Source organism: Phalaenopsis equestris, unplaced genomic scaffold (assembly GCF_001263595.1).
Source record: "Phalaenopsis equestris unplaced genomic scaffold, ASM126359v1 Scaffold000359, whole genome shotgun sequence".
NCBI classification, from domain to species: domain Eukaryota; kingdom Viridiplantae; phylum Streptophyta; class Magnoliopsida; order Asparagales; family Orchidaceae; genus Phalaenopsis; species Phalaenopsis equestris.
This window is the reverse complement of record NW_018164801.1, coordinates 659,092-680,535: the sequence shown is the minus strand read 5'-3', so window position 1 is coordinate 680,535 and position 21,444 is coordinate 659,092. Positions and strand designations below refer to the sequence as shown.

The window sequence follows — 21,444 nt, the reverse complement described above, 5'->3', positions numbered from 1 at the left end:
TATAGGGAAACACGAGGGTTTTTGAATTGTTTAGGAAACTAAACTATAATATGAAATTTCAAGGCTTCTTATGACATTGAAAGAGGCTTATGAGTAATATTGTTCATGATTGTCAACAATATTTGAATCATGTGGATAGGGCTAGATTGCTAGGTCCAATTCAATGGAGGTCTTTTCACTTAAGAAAAGCCACGTGCTTAGTTCATAAGATTCAGCACTTTGCAAAATAATTTCGATCACTTTAAAAAATTCACAAAATTGTGATACTTCAGATTAAACGTAGGACTAATAAACTAGAACATACTTAAATCTATATACTATTTGAGTAACATGTATGTTTGTGTGGTTTTTACGTGCTTCATAGCATATCGAGAAACAACTGCAGCAAGTCGACAATGGTGCTGCAACGGCGACGGTGGTCCAACAGTGGCGACGACTGGTCAAAGGGGGCCCATCGGTGATGGAGCTCACGAACCACTTAAGAGCTTGGAGCTCCTTCAAATTTCCCCTCCCGATCTCGATTGCCTTTCAAGAAGAGAGTGAGAGTTTATTTATAGATTTTGTGAATGATATGCTTCATGAATATTACATGAATTCAGACCACTTCATCAAAAGACCTAGAGTTATTCTTTTGATTAAATGATATTTTATGAGTATTTAAGTGCCTTAATGATGTATGAATTAAGTGATATTGAGCTTGTTGGATTTGTCTCATTGAAACACTCGATTTGATTAGAAACTTTTTAGATTTGGAGTTCATTTAATCATTCAACTGAAGATCCAAAACTTCTATTTGTGCTTAAATTATTTATTCTGGTATGATTAGACCCATATTCAAACGAATCAGAGCTTGAATGATCATAAATTTGTATTTGAAGTTATGTCTCACTCAAAATTCTTTGAGATTCGTGCAATACATAATAAGATATAAATCATAGATCACCTCGAGAGGTTTCCTATCATAATAGAAAGTTCTGGCTCATTTTTTGAAAGAATTTTAATGAATATAATCCACCATTTAAAGCAACAATGAAGGTAATGTCATTATCAAGCAAACAAAGTCTATACTAATTGAAGAAAACATAACATCCCCAAAATTTGTGCAATCATTGAACTACAAACCATCAATTAAAGCTCGATCATTCGAATTTTAACTTCCTTCTCAATTCATAAATACATATAATAAGCTCAATAATTAAAAATGTATGCTCACAAGCACATATAAAGATCTTCTTTGATATTTCAGAAGCTAGCTCAAACTTTTGGAAAGCTATATGCCAAATAGATTAAAACTCAGAGCCCCAAACCTAATTCAATTTGCTAAGCTGCAACTTATAAATAGTGAAGTATGAGAGCAGCATTATATATTTATGCATTATCTCTCATTCATGTATTGTTATTCTTCTTTAATCTCTAATGCTGACTCCTCCACAAAGAGTAGCTAGATGATAATATATTTTATGAAAGCTGCATGCTACATTCAACCAAAATTGCTCCAACATTTAATGCATTATAGTATGTAGATGTCTCATTCATGATAATGGCTTGTATCATTATTACTTGGCACAATATTCAAATTATGAACATGCATGCCATGCACTGTCCAACTACAGATATAGTCGCTTGATTTAGTACATGTGCACGATGTGATGATATCTACATGGTATCATCTTCGCCGTCGTCTTCGCTGCATCCTGCCTCCTCCTCTTCTCTTCCATCATGATCCACAGCGACATTTAGTGGCGAAATCTAACCGGAGGTCTACGGGAAGGAAGATTTCCGATGACGAACTCCAGCCGATTCACTTGCATCGAAACAGTACATTAGCTTTAAAAAGTTGAACGTCAAGACAACATGTTTTAAAAAGCTCAATTTAAACGAACTTTTAAAAAAGAAAGCAGAGGCAAACAGAACTTTAGTAAGAGATGCTACTAAACAAGAACTATGTGTGTGTTTTTTCCTAATTATGAAATTTTATAATAGAAACTAAAGTCCCATAGATAAATATATTAGATTTGGGAGAGGGAGATTGAGATAAAGATAGATAGAAAGAGAGTGAGAGAGAGAAGAACAAAAATAATGAACATCAATACATCTGTCTTCTTATAAAATGATTTTCTATTTGTAAAGGAGATAATACAATGATAATATTATATTCTTAACAACATTTAGAAAGTGTCAGCGCTACAAATGTGGCCTTATCGTTTGGTTGTCTTCTGGCTCAGCCGACTAAATTTAGTTGACTCAGGTCAACGGGATCAGCTCGACCGACTGAGCTTAATCAGTGTAGCTTAGTCATACCTAGTTGATTATCTTCGATTCCTAATGAGGAGTCATTGGGGTCCCCTTCGATTGTTATCGTTTGGTTGTCTTCTGGCTCAGCCGACTAAACTTAGTTGACTCAGGTCAACGGGATCAGCTCGGCTGACTGAGCTTAATCATTGTAGCTTAGTCATACCTGGTCGATTATCTTCGATTCCTAATGAGGAGTCGTTGGGGTCCCCTTCGATTATCCCCTTCGATTGATCAAATATATTTTGTTGAATTCGATCATCCTTGGGATTCGCTCTCCTGAGGCATAGGTTATCACGTCAAGTTGGTTTTTCTGCAATGGATGACTTTGACACTCTTTTATCTCATTTTCAGTCGGGTGGCTCGTGTTAGGATCACCGGTCATTCTCTTGTCTGTCTCGTGGATCGGTCGGTTTCAACCTAGTTGGTTTGGCTCATGTGTCTTTGCTCATTTAGCCAGATGGGCACATGATCTTCTACATTGTGCACGCCTCCACCCTACACACTTATAAACACTTAAATCACTTTAAGCCTTTATGATGAGCAAATCCATAAAATTACCAAAAAAGTAAAGGAAAAAAAAAACAATTCTTACTATTTACATATTTTACGCCCATGCTTCATATTTACATCGATAACATATTGATGCTTTAAACATAAAAATATGGATTTTATTTTTTCTAAAAGTTCTAATAATATTATAATTGACGTGACATTAAAGATTTGTGTGTAAATATTAAGGCTTTGGATATGAGATATGCAACCAAACAAAAACTTCCTGCGAAAAAAAAAAAAGCTTTTTTTTTCTTTTCTTAATTATGAAATTTTACAATAAAAACTAGTGTCCCATATAAATACATAAGAAGTCAGGCATATAAACACAAAAAAACCTCTATTTTTTTTTTTCTTAACAATTAAACCCCTACCAACTTCCTCTCAGCTATAAAGACAAAGCCAGCTACCTCCTCCAGAGCTGATCAAACCAACCACCGGTGTCCGCCATGGGAGAAGCTTCCCCTCTCCTCCACTTTCTCTTCGTCTCCTTCCCCGGCCAAGGCCACCTCAACCCCCTCCTCCGCCTAGCCAAGCGCATCGCCTCCAAAGGTCCCCTCGTCACCTTCTCCACCACTCTCGAGCTCGGCCACCGCATCTCCCCCTCCGCCGCCGCCGCCTCCCCAGGCGAATCCGACTTAATCCCCGTCGGCCGCGGCCTCCTCCGCTTCGAATTCTTCGACGACGGCTCCGACCCCACCGACCCCCGCCGATACGACCTCAGCATCCTGAGGCCCCCCGGCCCTCTCCCTCCTCATTCACCGCCAAACCCTAGCCGGCCGACCCATCTCCTGCCTCATCAACAACCCCTTTCTTCCATGGGCTCTCGACGTCGCCGAACATTTCGGAATCCCGGCCGCCGTTTTATGGGTCCAGTCCTGCGCCGTCTTCTCCACCTACTACCATTACCACCACAAACCCTCGGATTTCCCGTCGGAAGGAAACCCTGATGTCACGGTGAGTCTACCGGGCCTCCCGCCCATGCGGCCCGACGACCTGCCCACATTTCTCCTCCCTTCGAACCCATATAAGCCTCTTAAAAATGTGATTTTGGGCCAGTTCAAGAACATCTCGAAGGCCCGATGGGTTTTCGCCAACTCCTTCGAGGCGTTGGAGAGCGATGCTTTCAAGGCTATTGAGGGGATATCGCCGGTGATACCTGTGGGGCCGCTGGTTGAGTCTGGTGAGCCGCAGGAGGAGATTAAGGCCGATTTGTGGAAGGCAGCGGATGGCTGTATTGGGTGGCTTGATAGGCAGGAGAAGAGATCTGTCGTGTATGTATCGATGGGGAGCATAGTTATGTTGAGTTCGGATGAGATGCATGAGCTCGCTTTTGGGCTTAAGAACTCCGGCTGGCCTTTTCTTTGGGTGGTAATTTCTTATTCACTTTTTATTTATTATTATTATTTTAAAAAACATTATTTTTATTTAAAAAAATATTATCAAGAATTAATCACTTCATTTTCTTGAATTTTGATGTGTTTTTATTTTATTTTATTTTATTCGGTATGATATGTTTTTTATATTTTTAATTATATATATAATAAAAAAAAACATTGTGTTCATGTTGTGGCGTTGAAGGGCCCGTTTGAGGCAGCTTATAAAAACACCGTCAGACCATTTGGTTTGCGCGTTTCGCCAGTTTATTCGAAACCGCGTTTTGATTTTTACACTAAACGCAGGTCGCGTGCCGCGTTTCAGGATAAACAACTTATCATGAAACGCACAAGCTCGTTCATATTGTCCCGTGATGCTATACTTGCTTAAAATTAAATAAAATGAGAAATATAGATTTAGTAAGCACGTCACGGTCTTTTATTTATGAAAATGAGGGAAAAAAATTGCGTACATAAGACCTACACAGAGATGCGTACGTCTGTAACTTGCAAACATGTTACAGGAATTTTGGGAGGTTATAACCGCATTATATCCTTTGTAACCTCCTTGTAACCTACATGTATATGAAAACAGAAGCGCAAAACTTACTAGAAGATACAAGTAGGTTACAGGGAGGTTACAAGGGGTAAACACGGTTATAACCTCTCAAAATCCTCCTTGCAAAATTTACAGGCGTACGCATATCTGCGAACGTCTTATGTACGCAATTTTTTTTGCGAAAATGAGAGGCACCTTCTCTTTTATTGAAAAAATAAATGTTCAAAATTCATTGATTTCTCTTGTTGCATCGATAATATAATAAATATAAAAATTATTTTAATATAATTTAAAAAACAAAAATAATGATCATTATTTTCAATGCAATAAGTAATATTTTAATTTAAGCTAATATTTTAAAATTTTTTGAAAAATATTTAAAATAAATAATTAAATAGAAGCATTTTTTTTATTTTTTTAATTGAAATATCTTATTTTTGCTCATCCCATTAAAATCAACAATTAAAATTAAACAATATTTGAAACGACCTGTTTCAAAAATTCGATCGGCTCGTAGATTAAGGGTTCTGGCTGGTTCAATTCTAATTCTGTATATACATAAATAATTCTGAGCTTAGACTGAATTGCCTGAATGATATACATAAATAATTTTGAGTTTAGACTGAATTGACAATAATCGGTCAATCATTGAACTGGTCAGTCCTATTCCATTTTTTCAACCACGGTATTTATTTACCCATATAGTTTATTGTTGTGGCGTGTTTACATACGTAATAAACATGTCACTTCCATTCATACATATAACATCTAAATTTTCATATTTATATTCATAATACTCAAATATTGAATTATTTAACATCAAGTTAATAATTGACTTATAAAATTAACATTAAAATTATATATACATATAGTCCGGGCACGAGTCTAATAAATCAACGATAGCTTAGATTTGATATAACATAGATATGATTATTATTTAATATTTATTCATGATCTAAATACAGTGCTTGCTACCTAACTCATTTAAAACTTAAAAGCCCTATTATCAAAAGCAATGCATGCAGCACGCGCGCGCGCACTATATCCATTAGTTACATAATGTATTCTATTATATATTTCACAAATATATATTTTAATCACCCTAATATTTTTATATTCTATACTGTAAGAAAATCGATTTTCCACCCATAAATTAGTATTTTATTGTATATAATTATGTATTTACGTATCCAACATCCTAAAATTTGATATTTACACTCAGAATCATAAAAAATATGACAGCAGAATTTATCATTTTCTCATCGAGTAATCATAGGTATTATTTTATTTTAATTTTGTTTATCGAGCTTCATAACTATTAAGAAGACTTAGATGGAATATTAAATAATGTATTTTGGACTTAATTATAACATATGTTAACATTAATATTATTAATATTATTAATATATATATATAGTAAATATAATAAAAACTTTTTAATTTGCTCTTTCGCTCATTGTAGGTAAGGGAGAACCTTCGAGAATTACTTCCCGAGGGTTTCGAGGAAGAGATAGAAAGAGAAGGGAGGAGTCTACTGGTGGAGTGGAGCCCACAGGAGAAGGTCCTGGCCCACCAAGCTCTGGCCTGCTTCGTCACGCACTGCGGCTGGAACTCAACCCTAGAACTCATCGCCGCCGGTATCCCGGCCGTCGCCTTCCCTCAATGGGGAGATCAAGTTCCCGACGCTAAATTTCTCTGCGACGTCCACCGCATCGGCGTACCCCTCCCCCTTCCGGCCGCTCGCGCTGAGATCGTTCGTTCTCTCGCCGCCGCTATCGACGGCCCGGCCGCCGATGCGATGCGGAAGCGCGCTCAGGAGTGGAAGGAGGTTGCTCGACTCGCCATCGCTTCCGGCGGATCATCGGACCGTAACATTGAAAGGTTTGTTGATGATGTGAGGAAATGGGTGGCGAGCGGCGGCGGTACAGTTGTCGATCCGGTCGTCGCAGCTTGTCCGGCCATTCAGGGTTCGTGCGTCGTGGCTACGTAAACATATCAATTAAGTCGGTAATGGTTCGTTTTTAATTTATGAGAATAATTGTTGCGACGAAAACAGTTGTTGATGGATCTAATTCGGCAATTGAATCAGCTTAATTCTTCCGAAACTTGAGGAGTTAAGATAATAAAAAGATGAAACAAATAATGAAGTTCACTTTTCACGATAGTACAAAAATCATTAGGAATCCGTGTCCTTAATATAGTTCAAAATCCATTCTCACTTTAGTTTAATTAATGTAATCTCCTGATCTTAGTTTAGTTTCCACACTGCAACAATTGGTTCTGCTATGTAAAATGAAACAATTACTTCAACACAGAAAGTTGAGCATCACTACAAGGAGGCAGAGATAAGCGTTCAGTGCTACATTTGAGAGTTGTCCGCTTGCCTTGGGCTCAGAACCTGGAGTCTGTGCCTGAGCAGGATTTGCTTGATTAACAACATCGGGAAGAGGTGGGTCGACCACATCTGAGGGTTCGAGAGGCGGTGCTGGTGATTGAGCTGGAGGCAGTGTCTCTGGCAAAGCCAGCGATTTGATGCCACCGGCCGCCACCGGTAAGATTGTGTAGGGACGACTAGTAGGGAAGCCTAGCGGTGAGGTTTGAGCATGGGGTCCCTGTAGAATCCATTTCAGAAATGGAGTTTAATTGCAAAGTTTCAGATTTAACAAACCCAGGAGGTCTGTGATCCTAAAAGCTGATTTGAATGATAAATATCACCTAAATCGGGAAATTTCACATACATATTAGCACACAATTCTTATTGTGATGTGGTAATGGTGAGTACTTACTTAAGTAGGCTCTTGCTGTTGCAGGATATTCAGTAATTAGACCATTCACGCCAATTCCACCAACAAAAGTAGCAATTTCAACAACTGGATCTGAGAAGAAATCGTAAGCTATCGTTGTAAATTCATTTCTGAGCACCGAAACATAAACAGATATATTCGATCTCTGCATCTCAGCTGTAACATTAGTGAAATAGGAGATCAAAGCACCATCATAAGCCATTATGGATGATCTTATAACATTAACTGCAGTAGCAAACTTCTTTATCTCATCCACAGCAGGCTTTGGTGCATCACCAACTTGCTCTGGAATCAAGAGAATGCGTTCATAGCGAGTGTTAATCTTCTTAAATTCTGTAAGAACTGATGAATCATCAGATTGGATTAGAACTCTTTTAGTTCTGTCTTCGTCGTAGCTTGCATTAGCCAATGCAGTCGAAACAACATCGACCATACTGACACCCTTCTTTGATGCTAGGTAGGGAGCATTCTATATATGATAAGAGTAACAATTAGAATAATTATAGTAGATAATTTGTGTGAAAATGGTTTATGATTTGATACCTGAATATTGATTAAAACACCTGGAACAGTACTGTTTTTGGCAAAGGATAGGAATTCAGCCAATTTCAGAATTTTGCCCATGTTTTTGGCAACAGGATTTCTTACCAACCCAACTGAGGAGTAGGGGCTTACTAAATTAGCTGGAAAAGGAAATAAACATTTTATGCCATTAAAATCTCTTCATTTATTATAGTTTTTCGACATCTTGATCAACTTTCACATACAAAAAAAAAGAGGCATTTACATACATAACGCACAAATTCTATGTATTTATACATCTAACACCTATACATTCATATTTAAATATATATCACTAAAATTTTTCATATCACATCAAAAATATCTCCATCACTATCTTTCTAAAAGTAAAATGCACCTTTTCAGTCGTAGGTTTATGACACTAAGGTGTTATAACCTATAAGCATAAATATCAAACTCTAGGTGTCAAATATGTAAGTGCATAAGAATTTTGTGATATGTTTGTAAATTTTGCAAAAAAATAACAAAGTAGAAGTCATTACGTTTTAAGCTTTGGATCTCAGACCATGTGAGGTCAAATGTGAAGATTCCACTGTTGTTTTGGATCTCTGGTATTGTTGTAGACTTTGACATGAATTTAGGCATTGCTGTTGTGCTTCCTGAAAGATCTGCTGAGTCCAAGCAGAATGAAATTCCATCTTTTGACAACTGAACAGAACAATCAATAATATCTGCGCCATCTTCTACTGCTTGTTTATAGGCAAGATCAGTGCTTCCAGGATAGATCCCACTTGCACCATTGTGAGTTATAACCAATGGCTGAGCTGTGTACAATATGCAATTGCATTTGAATTTCTTGTCAGGTTTCAAGCATATATAGTAAGATGCTATTATGAACAAGATATGTCATTTTTAAACTGACCTTCACTAGAGAGAGCTTTGTTCTGGTTATTTGCAAAACAAGCTGCATGTACATTACAAACAACAATCATAGTCTTATATTGCACTCATAGAAAAATATCTTAAATTCTAAATACATCTAGAGTGTTGGGAGTTAGAAAGGACTTCAACTTATACATTTAACATAAATGAAAAGAATTGATATTAGAAAAGAAGAATAATACACAAAAATATAAAATACATCTAGAGTGTTGGGAGTTAGAAAGGACTTTAACTTGTACATTTATCATAATAAAAAGAATTGAAATTAGAAAAGAAGATTAATACACAAAAATATATTAAAAAAAATTATAATAGTTCATCCAAGACAATTTCTCTTAAACCTATAAATACATTGAAATTCCCAAAAAATCCTTAATAAAATAACATCTAAATATCATATGCTTTTTAGAAGTCCATGACTAATTATGAGCAGCAATTTTTCTTCATAAGATTAAAATTAAGACAATAAAACATAAAAAAGGAGCCAGAAAAAAGGGAGGGGGTGGTGGCTTGAGAGCAACAAATGGTTACCAATAGCCTCTGATGCAGTGTAAGGGAAGTCAGTGAGGACACCATCAACGGAGAAATCTGAATTATCAATAAACTGAAGATACTCTTGAATTGGATCATAGCTATTATTGTAGCTTCCAGGCACATCATTAGCAAATCCTGAAGCGTAAACTTCCAATCCTAGGCCATGTGCATCTTCTACAATATCAGTAGCTGGAGCTAAATATCCATTATCATCAACAGGCCATATGTATTCCTTCTGCACCAAAATCCCTGATGCAAATGTCTTGATATACTCTAAATCCTCAAGAAGGTTTCCGTACGTCTTGTTTGTCATCGGCTCAATCGAACCGATGTCCAGGAACTTGAATACGAGCTTTGGTTTCTTTCTCATGGCGCTCACATCAACATTCTTCAGGAAGTCTATTTCTGGTGATGAGATGAAATTGTAGTGTATACGTTGTGAGGTTAACTTGATGAAGTCTAGTACATCTAATTTATGTTCTTTGTAGAATGAACTGTACTGCAAGAGAAGACAAAGTGGGGGCAGGGGGAAATTTTTTTAATTTATATTTATTGAATGAAATTGAAATTTATATTATTAAACTGTTAGATAGATATATACCTGTACATTCAACCATAGTTGAGCAGGTTTGTGCCCTTGGACATCATCAATGGTTAAGATAGGCATGACACCATCAAATATACTAGGCCTTGAATATATGTTCTGAATCACTTTAAGAGAACAAATGAATGGAAAATTATGAGGGCTTCAGACAATACTCATCATTCAAACACTCAAAAGGGGTTGTTTGGTTTCATGTTATTAAATATATTAAAGTTGGATTTATAAGTTATTGAATTTAACCAGTCATAAAATTGAAATATGATTTATCAAAACCGGACATCATTCAAAGATTCTAATTCGTGTTTGACAAAATTTAAGTTAAATCTCACTTAAGAGTCTGTTTGGGGTGGTTCCAGTTTTTTTAAAAAATGATTGTAAAGTTGTGACAAATAAAATAAGTATTTAGAAAATTGTCGTGATAATTATAAATATATTTATTTTTTTTTCAAAAAGTCAGACAATAATTTTCTTACAGTCATCGCACAATAACAATTCAGGTTCAAAAAAGTGACTTTACATCACAAAAAATTATAGAAAATAGTAATAAAACAGCCCCCCAAACAAAACTGTGGTGACGGTCTGAAACGCAAATCAGACAAAAACTGTCCCATTAGTGAAACTCTTCGTGAATTAGGATGCCAAACAACTCCTTAAAATTATTGAAAATTTAAGAAAAAAATTACTATTTCCCGTGATGCTTACATGCCACATTAGTGAATAACTCTTCTGCTGTAAAATCTACAGAGAACCATCCCCTAACAGCCTGCCCATTCACTCTGTAAGTATTTCCTCTCTTTGGGAAAATAGTTGCAATATTAGTAGAATTATCAAGTCTCAAATCTGACTTGCATATTCCAATGCTGTCTTTTGTTAATTGAAGATCACAGAGCACCACAACATTGTGAAGGCTGCTCGCTGATTTTGCTGAGTCATAAGCATAGGAGCTTGATTCTGGAAAAATGCCTGAGAATCCTCCTCTAGCCACCACTAATGGAGGAGATCCTGTATTTTTTTTTTTTTTTGAAATATTTTTAAAAATAATAATAAATAAATTTGTTAGAGAGAGAGAGAGTGTGTGTGTGTAGATTCAACATTGATCATTATACATAGAATTGCTTTCTTTTCAAGTGTGATATACATATAACATAATACACGGAATTGCATATCTAAATTTTATATTTACATTTATAAAACTTTGGCCATTTATGTAACAATCCAAACTCTCACCCATCCGCTTTGGCCTAATGGTCAATTCTTGTACCGAAAGGTACCTCGATGTTTAAGAGTTTAGTTTCATTCTACTTAAAAGGGCTTGACAACATAACCAATGCATAAAAATGTTAATAATAGTGATTTTGTTTTTTGTAATATTAAAGATATGGGTGTTATGCATGTAAATATGAAATTTAGATCCTGCATGTATAAATACATGAAGATTTTGTGGTATTTATGTAAATGCCTTTATATAAATGGACAAGCATCTATTGTCATGACATAGAGATAAAATAACACTTAACCAAACATAATGTTTGACAAGACATAGAGATAAAATAACACTTAACCAAACATAATATTTGACAAATAATGCTAACATCTCAGTATTATCAAAACCAATTAACTTATTTATAAATGATGCCGTAAAATATCATTAAAATGAGTAAGAAAAAAACCTATTATTTCATGCTCTAACATCAAATATTAAACAAATTAATCAAGAAAAATTAACATTAAATATTAAACAAATTAGTCCAGAAAAATTAAAAAAAAAAATAGAAATTGCATGAGATGTATAAGAAAAATCAAAATAGAAAAAATAGAAAATTTCATCATACCATTCAAGGTTTGCCATTTTGAAGGTGGAGGCTGAGCAGAGATTCCATGAATTATGAAGAGAAGAAGAAAGAGATAAGCCACCATTTCTGAATATTAGATTGGTAAATTCCTGCAATAATAAAACTTAAGAAATTACAAATGGAATATTAGATTGGTAAATTTACAATATTTTGAAAAGTAGGGAGGAAGATGAAATAAACTAACCTGAAGAACAGAGGAATGAAATCGCTTCTATGCAAATGCAGTGCTGCACGGAGATCAAAAGAGAGGGGCGAGAAGGTGATGGAGATTTTTTTTTCTTTTTTTAAGAAATTAAAATGGCAAATAAAAGGAGTTTGAGGGAATGTTTAATGATATTTAATGGCTTTTTGGTATTTATTTTTATTTTCGGTTACTTTTTTTTGGTTGCTTTTTTTTTTTTTTTTTAATTTCTCAAGGGTAACGGTCGGGAGCGATTTCCTCTCAACCTTTCTTAATTACCCTAAATTTGTTACTGTTTAGACAAAAATAGACCGTTAATCATATCACTTTTACCAAAATTTGTTATTATTATCATTATTATTATTATTTCATTTACTTTTCAAATTTGATGCGCAAAAAAAAGTCTCATTTTTTTTATGCGTATTAGATTTTATCTACATTATGGGCCCGTTTGGGGCAACTTATTTGGTGCGGTGGCGTTTTGAAAACGCAATAGACCTGTTTGGGTAAACTGCTTTTTGGCAGTTTGTGAGTTTTGAAAACTCTAAAAACAGTGATTTCACACCGCACCTATCTAGATGCGATGACAGCTTTGGCTTTTTCAAAAAGATTATTATCATTATTATTATTATTTCATTTACTTTTAAAATTTTATGCGCAAAAAAAAAGTCTCATTTTTTTTTTGCATATTAGATTTTATCTACATTATGAGCCCGTTTGGGGCAACTTATTTGGTGCGGTAGCGTTTTGAAAACGCACCAGAACTATTTGGGTAAACTGCATTTTGGCAGTTTGTGCGTTTTGAAAACGCTCAAAATAATGATTTCACGCCGCACCTATCTACAGCTATGGCTTTTTCAAAAAGATAAAAATTTATAATAGCCACAACACCTAGCTTATCAGCAGATTATTTTTAATCAGCTTATCAATAGATTATTCAATAAGCTATCGCTGCCCCAAACAGACTTATTTATATTTATATATATATATAGTCTAGAAATATTTTTTGAGATTACATAAATAGCACTTAAAATTTTGCTATTTACAAAATTAGCTCTCGAGTTATTTTTTTAAACTACGCAATTGGTTTATGAGCGTCATAATAAATTTATTGAGAAATTGGTGAAAAAAATAAAAGTTTGGATTGAGATTTTATTTCGATTTTTTATATTTGAGTGATAATTTGAAAATCGTATAAAAGGGGTGCTTGTTTTGTAAATAGTAGAATTTCTAGTGCCATGGAGGAAATTGCCCCAAAATTTTATTGTATTACAAAAATTTAATCTATAATCATACAATAAATGTCAATCAATGAGGTAAAATAGATATGATATGAATAAGAAATAACTTAGAGATTATTCATATTAAATGATAATAGGAATTCAAATGAACTTTTAATGGCATGACATCAAGCAAAAAATGTAAAAAAAAAATAAAAATAAAAAGAATAATGTCAGGATTACCAATATAGCAATGAGAGAATGTAAAGAGTCAATTATGATGTAATGACAAATTACAAGCAGGGAATATATCGATAATACCAAGGAATATGTGAATATTAAGGTCGTTCACTATTGAAATAAATGGGGTTTAATTTGTGCATCAGATAATAAGATAAATTAATCAAATACATAAAGTTGCAAGAATATCCAAATGTTAGATGTAATTTTATATAAGGAAAGGTTTGGATAGTACAATGTAAACTTTCTAGTATATAAACTATCTCAAAAAATATAGCATAACTAACACATGTAGAATATATATAGATATATATATATATATAACTGCGTGATTTCTCTAAACAATATAGTATATTACACATCTACCTCTACAAAATAAAAACTGAACATTTCAGCCCACTGGAAGCTTAAATCTGCTTGCATTTGTTTACTGGGTGAACTCCGGCCGGTGCGAGGTTAAGATCAGAAATATATGCTCATAAGGTATCTTGTCGGATTGAAGCCAATCAGGGTCACTACATCAACAAATCATAAATACATTGTTGTTAGGACTCATTTGGGAAAAAATAAGTTTTGTCGAAAACTTTTGTGGATATTATAAATGAAATTTATTTTTTAAGAAAATAAAAGCTTTCTACCAATAAAATAAAAAAAAAAAAAAAAAAAAAAAGAGTAGCCAAACAAAAATAAGAATTGTAAATAAAATTAATGGAAAAAACTATCCACGACAAACCCTTGATAAGAAAAAAAATTGGCATTTACATACATACCACCCAATTCTTATGTATTAATATATCAACCAACTGAACTTCAGATTTTACATATAGACCACCGGATTCCTATGTTTTCAGCATAGGTTGGATGGTCCTTAGAAAAAAAATTAAAGTTTAAATGGTTGATATATTAATACATAGGAATTGGGAGGGTTGGGATGTCAATCTTCTAAAAATAATAAAAAAAAAACTTACAGAGAGGGGATAGAATGATGACAAGACCAATTGGATACAAGAAGAAAGTTGTTCTTTCCAAAAAAGGTAGTACTGCATGATAAGCTCAACATAAGTCAAAGTATAGAGTGAGAGAGAGAGAGAGAGAGAGAGAGGGAGAGCGAGAGGGAAGGGGAGAGGGGGGTGTAGGGGGGAGTGTGGGAGTATACCGTCATATCCTAAGAAATTAAGGTAGTTGTAGTAGGAAATAGCCACCATAAAAAGCAGATTTGACAGCAGAACGGGAAGGAAACCATGCGCAACTAGTAGAGGAGAAGCGAAGTACTGAATCACTGACATAAATAGAAATTAGCAGTTAAAAAAAATTCAGACAAAAATGCAAATAAATTACTTTTTGCCATGTCAAGAATGTTACCATAGAGCATAATGAATGCTGGAAAAAAAGAGTTGCAATGCACATCAAATGCATACAGCCTGAAACAAAGCAAAATAAAATGAAATATCAAATTTTGTTCAATGATTATATTGTGGTTTTCATTAAATATTTCAAAATGAAATGGATGGGATAATAAGAGTTTAGTCGCAGTTATTGTAGCAGCATGTAACACAACGGGAATGAAACTTAAAGAAGGATTTGCCTGTTCGTTTTTTTTTTCTTTTCCTTGAAGGATAAAACTCTCATCTCAAATATTTTATTAATTAAAGAAAATACAATGTCAGTTATAGATACACATCATGCCGATTACAAATAAAGAAAAGCAGAAATCTAATTAGAAACCTTTTTAATGTAAGGGGAATTTACATAAATAGCATACAATTCTTATGCATTTACATTTTTCACACCTAAACTTTCATATTTACGTATACAACACTTTGGTGCTTTAAATCTATGCATGAGGTGACATATTTTGCTTTAAAAAAAGATCAAATTCTTATGCATTTACATTTCTCACACCTAAACTTTCATATTTACGTATACAATACTTTGGTGCTTTAAATCTATGCACGAGATGACATATTTTACTTTAAAAAAGATCACAGGTATTATTTTTTATGTGATATTATAGATTTGATTGCTATGTGTGTAAATATGAAAGTATAAGTGTGAGACATGTAAGTACATAAGAATTGTTTGGTATGTATGTAAATGCCCCTTAAGTTAGAGAGAAGAAATCTATTATGAGAAAATATTTTCACATAAATAGGGATATATGGCTAACAAATATAATTTAATCAAGCGAATAGAAGCAGCAATGTTATTAAATGAATTTCCAAAAACAAGAGCAACACCAATAACCCACATTAAGCCTATATCTTTAACTTATATCAAAGCCAGATTTTCTAGGCATATTTAAGAGAAGATATAATGTGCGTGCTAGAACATAAAATAAAAGAGCTTGCTGTGAGAGTAATCAACCAATGAAGATGAAAATTCAATGCAATGTCAGTGGAATTGTCAATAAAAGAATACCAAATATTTTTAGAAGATAAATATTATAAAATATAAATAGGCTAAATATGAGATATGGATCTGACGGCCAACAAATTACTACCAATCTAATATAAAGTAGCCCAAATGATTAAGATAGATCTTCTGCTAAAATAAAGAATGAAAGAGAATTTTATAGAGTGGCTATTCACGCAAGGATGGCTCAAACTAGATCGTTGCAATCAAATTGCTGAATTTAAATGTATATATAATTGTTTCTTTTAGTTTTGTTTTGTGATTCGTGTCTTAGAAAACACCGTTACTATGCTATTAATTATTATTAAAAGTGGGAGTGTATAAACAGCTACTTGTAACCGTTGAAGCAGGCTTTTTGATTACTGTACACTAACTGCTGGTTGAATACCATTCTGTTACAGAATTGATACTCGTTCTTCCCATTTTTCTGCCAAATTCGTGAAAGCTACACCCCATGTGATTTTAGCATACTCGTACAAGCCAACAATTTTGTATGTTGCATGAACTGAAGCTTCACAATGATGCAAGTTGAACAAAAAATTTTTGAGTGTTTTTGTGTGAATAAAAATGTAAGAAAATGGAATTCGGTAGACTTGTTGTAAGTATAAATTTTTCTTTCATAAACAAGAAATGATGATGACGATAAAATATCAACAATGATCAAGTTCCCATAGCATTAACTTTTTGATGGGGAGCTCAAAGATTATAGCTGACCCACTGACGAAGTAACAATATATTTTTCGTGCCGAGTCTTCTTTAATGATCAATTGACTTAGTGAGGCTTACATAGAATAATTTAAAAAATTAATTTTCCACTTTATTTGAATGTGTGTACTTCATTTAATGTGGCCACATCTTACTTATTTCTAAGCATTATTTTGTTTTTACTCATTTTTTGCATCATTTCTATTTTTTTTTTGTCAAAACCAAATGTAAAAGGAAAAAAAATATTTTGTATGACGTAGGATCCATGACGAGAATTCAAGAAATCTCACGCTTATCAACATTACCAAAAACATCATGAAATCTCACTACAATATTCTTGTCTGACACCTGCGACACTAGGAATTTAAAAGTGGTGTGCTAAAACAACTATTCCTTATAAATTAATTATGAGAAATACTTTTAAGAGCTACAATATGACAATCATCTTATTTAAAGCAACAAAAAATTTGAAGCTTCCATTGCATTCCATGTATAAAAGAATTATCGAAAAAGATTATTTTAAATTAGTTAAAATACTGTGTAACATGTATAGACTAACGTAATCTTTATCACCATGAATTTCATCTTCATCGCTTAGCTTGGCTGTGACCAGCACCTTTAATAGCAATGCATTGTATTAAGGGTATTTAAAGACTTATATTGTAAATTAAAACTTAACTATTCATTTTGTATGTTAGCTACTTAAATACGTTTAATACTGTTATGATTTATATGTTCTTAAAAGTAGAAAATAAAAAATATGTTTGGTTGGGTAGTTTTACTTTTTTTTTTTAACTATATACTTTTAATAAAACGGCTAAGTCTGCAGGCGCTCCACTATTAAGTTTTGTCGCCCATGACATATAAGACGTCTTTCTTGCTCCGTCCAGCATGAAGGTGAGGAGACATTGTCATCAAGAAAAGAAATAAAGCACAAATACAAAATAACTCCACATTTGTTAACCAAGCAGCATTTCAAAGAGAACAAAACAAAAGAAACAAATAATAATAAAACAATAAAAAAGGACAAACAGGAGAGCGTACGTAATTATCGAGCATAAGAGGCAAACTCAATGCATGAGGAACTCATAAATGCAACAGAAAAAAAGGAGCAATTACATGCATACCACCCATTTCTTACGTATTTACATATCTAACACCTAAATTTTATTTTATACTTTTATACCACCCAAATCTTATGTATCAAAGAAAAATATCACTATTTTAACTTTTAAAAAGTGAAATACACATTTTCATGAATAGATAAGGTGGCATATATATAAAAAAATTGAACTTTTGGCGTTAGATATGTAACTACATAAGAATTGAGTGGTATGTTTCTATCCCAAAAGAACAAAACAAGTGACTAAAATTCAAGGAGACAAAGTAACATATTCTATAGTTACCATTCAACACGTTGCTCAACTACATGACTGTTAGGCGACTCCTCCCGCAGATAAGAATTTGTGAGAAACCTAGATGGTAAACAGCAAAATTCAGAACTGATCTGCAAAATTATTTAATATTCTTCTGAATTAGGACAACATAGAATTTAAACAACAGAATAGCAGTTGAAAGAAAACAATTCAAAGTAGTGCGCATATATATATATATATATATATATATAAAGGAAATCGATATTTGGTCCAGTGGGCACCAAATATCGATTCTCCATAAGGGTTGAAACCCCGGTATGCTAGATTCTGATTCAAAAAGTCTGCGCGAGCGCGAGCGCACACACACACACACAATTATTATATATATATATATATATCCCCTTTTCTACGAAGAAATATTGCCTCAGTACTACGTATGTAAACTTTTGTGCATACCCAATCAAATGCCGCCACGTGGAATGCCCGACCCCACCTATTAAAGCACAGAGAAATAACAGAAAAATAAATTTCTTATTATTCGCGACCCGACCCGACCCTAAACCTGAACCCGCCTAAAAAGCCTTTCCATTTTCTCCGCACTACTACGAGTTTAGGGTTTAGCCTCCGTATCGTCTTCCTCGGCGAAGCGCTACCACCTTTATTGGCGAAACCCTAAGCATTCTCTGGCATGCAAGCGAAGGTGACCATGGCATCCAGTCGTTCGTTAAAATCACGATATGCACCTAAACCAGAGTAATGAAATGCACAACAATATCACATCAATATCACACAAGTAACACACTAGTAATACAACAATAGCACAGCAATACCACATCAATATCACACAAATAACACCAGTAACACATCAAAAATACAACAATACCACATCAATACCACACAAATAACACACCATGACTTTGAATAAATAGCACAAAAATAACCCTACCTCAATGACTGCATAAAACCAAATTCAGTGGACTCACAAATGTCTCTGACACAGTTTTGATGTGTTATTCTTATATTATTCGTATATTATTCATGTGTTATTTCTGTGTTACTGGTGTGTTACTCATTTGTTATTCCCGTGTTATTCCCGTGTTATTCATGTACTATTGATATGTTACCTCTTATGATGTGTTATGCTTCTGTTTAGGAATATGTAATACACTTGTGATTGTTAATGAAGTGTATTAAATATGTTATTTATGTGTTACTGATGTGTTACATCAGCGAAATTGATGTGTTATTCCTGCATTATTGATGTGTTACTGATGTGTTATTCATGTGAAAACACCAATAACACTGGAGTAACTTATGTTGAATTATTATTATTATGTTATGGAGGTTTTATTGAGGTTTCACTGATGTGTAAACAAGAGTAACACCTCATAGTGAGCTTCATATCACATGAATATCACATCAATAACATTTAAAATGTAGCTCAACTTGGTTCTAATGATGTGTTATTATTTCTTTAATTTGCAGGATCATGAGTGCAAGGACTTTCAACTGTAGATGTCGTCCATCTGTAGTGAGAGGTGTCTTGGATGCAATTCGAGATCTGCTTTCAGAGAAGACTATTAATAATTTAAAGGAAATTATGGTGTTCAATTTCTTTGACATGCCCCCATATATCCAGGACAATGTATTGACTTTACATATTCTGAGATGTTGGGATATGAGAGGAGGGTCTTCAAAATGGGTGGAAAGGAGTTTAAATTACATGCTGACTACGTGACTTTGCTGATAGAGATGCTAAACAGAGGAGAGTCTGTTTCATGAAAGAAATGACCCCTATCAAACGCGGATGCCAGACAAATAAAGAACTAACTGACAAACTTTTTTTGCAGGAGGAGCTTCCACCTCTCTATTTGAGCAATTGTATTTGAAATTCATACTAATTAATTTATTTTTTCCTTCAGGCAATTTTCATGTGCCTGCAACGCTATCTTCTTTTGTTGTAAATGTACAAACTTTTCCGTCCTTTAATTGGTCTACTGCAATATGTGAAATAATCATTGATCAAGTGAGAACCGCCTCCATGAAATTAAGACAGAATAAGCAGATAGGCTATATTCAAAGATTTGTATTTCTTTTAACGATAAATATTTATTGTTTACATTAAAACATTATTCTTCTGAAGTTTTGTTTTGTTGTATTAACTTTTGCATACATGTTTATGGTGTAAAACATCCTCGACTATGGTTTTACGAGCACACGTCTTTGCTAACTCCTGCTGCACCTGACACTAGACCACGCATTCTGAGGTGGTCAACCAATCATGGGTTGAGTGCTGAAAAGATTCATGAAGCCTTCGAGAAACTCGATCATGTAAATCATTTAATTTTTATTGCAGCTTATTGACACCTCTGTTTAATAACTTTTTAAGAATGCCTACAACGATTTTGACAAATATATTTTTATAATAGGTTAATGAAAGATTCTTAGATTGAGAGAAGATGAAAAACAGCTGCTCACAAATCCAAATCAGGGACCACCGAGTCCTGCAAGACAACTTCCACACCATGAAACTACGGCAGAACCATCTTCACCCAGATCGTATGCCAAGGGTACAATTGTTTCCAGTGATATTACCCCAGTAGCTGGACATACGACATAGAGTGATGATTTCGGAGTACTATTTGAGATGTCGAAATCTCAGGAACAAATCAACTTAAGAAATACAAGATACAGTGATTGACATGAATAAACAGATGAATATTATGGTAGAAACATTGTCCACCCTCATAGATTTGGTACAGAGATTATTTGAAACTAAGGCTGACAAGGTTGTTGAGAGAACAATGTCTGATACAAGTCAAACTCAACACTAAAGGAAGAAGACCAGCAGCAGTGGAAGGAAGAGGACAGTGGACCCCCCAGTATCTCAATATCAGTTCAAAAGAAGACGTAGAAAAAACGATAATGTGGATGTTGTTGATCGTGTATATACAGATGTTCCCGGATAGGAACAAGAGGCCAAAGAAACAATAAGACAAGCACAAAACACAGATTTTTTGTTGTCAATTACAACCTATGTGGATGTTGTTGATCCTACAAAGGATATTGTGCATGTTGTTGATCCTGTACATACAGATGTTCCCGGACAGACCCAAGACGCCGAAGAAACAATTAGAGAAGTACAAGGCGCAGATTTGGGGAGGGGATGAGACAATCCATGAAGACCCCAAAGAAGTCGAACGAGCAATAAAGGGTGTTCTCAAATCTCTGTCTCATTCGATGAGTAAGTCATTCTAATTTGTACTATATGA

The 21,444-nt window shown here is 34.2% G+C and overlaps 3 protein-coding genes across 6 annotated transcripts in view; 1 reads left to right on the top strand and 2 right to left on the bottom strand.

Annotated features, from left to right (window-relative positions):
* The first annotated feature begins 3,239 nt into the window (after positions 1–3,239).
* On the top strand, positions 3,240–12,058 carry LOC110026239 (limonoid UDP-glucosyltransferase-like). Its single transcript, XM_020727109.1, is given in 4 exon segments — positions 3,240–3,580; positions 3,582–4,215; positions 6,242–6,786; positions 12,042–12,058. Coding segments are annotated over 3 exon segments (1,449 nt in total). The 5' UTR covers positions 3,240–3,293; the 3' UTR covers positions 6,770–6,786; positions 12,042–12,058.
* LOC110026238 (glycerophosphodiester phosphodiesterase GDPDL7-like) lies at positions 6,970–12,353 on the bottom strand. The gene is given in 11 exon segments (XM_020727108.1): positions 6,970–7,367; positions 7,369–7,391; positions 7,566–8,052; positions 8,127–8,266; positions 8,648–8,929; positions 9,028–9,069; positions 9,579–10,080; positions 10,183–10,292; positions 10,888–11,187; positions 12,018–12,127; positions 12,223–12,353. Coding segments are annotated over 10 exon segments (2,253 nt in total). The 5' UTR covers positions 12,103–12,127; positions 12,223–12,353; the 3' UTR covers positions 6,970–7,085.
* Positions 12,354–13,975: 1,622 nt separating this feature from the next.
* LOC110026268 (protein unc-50 homolog) overlaps positions 13,976–21,444 on the bottom strand; it is a 38,933-nt gene continuing 31,464 nt past the window's right edge. For 2 of the 4 annotated variants that reach the window (XM_020727149.1, XM_020727150.1), the window contains exons 6-10: positions 18,203–18,271; positions 15,042–15,100; positions 14,836–14,958; positions 14,648–14,719; positions 13,984–14,194 (exon numbers count right to left, since the gene is read on the bottom strand). In XM_020727149.1, coding sequence (XP_020582808.1) covers positions 14,142–14,194; positions 14,648–14,719; positions 14,836–14,958; positions 15,042–15,100; positions 18,203–18,271 — 376 coding nt within the window. In that variant the 3' untranslated portion in view covers positions 13,984–14,141. Of the gene's footprint in view, positions 14,195–14,647; positions 14,720–14,835; positions 14,959–15,041; positions 15,101–18,202; positions 18,272–21,444 lie in introns of all 4 variants that reach the window. The other 2 variants (XM_020727148.1, XM_020727147.1) reach the window with 2 other exon arrangements.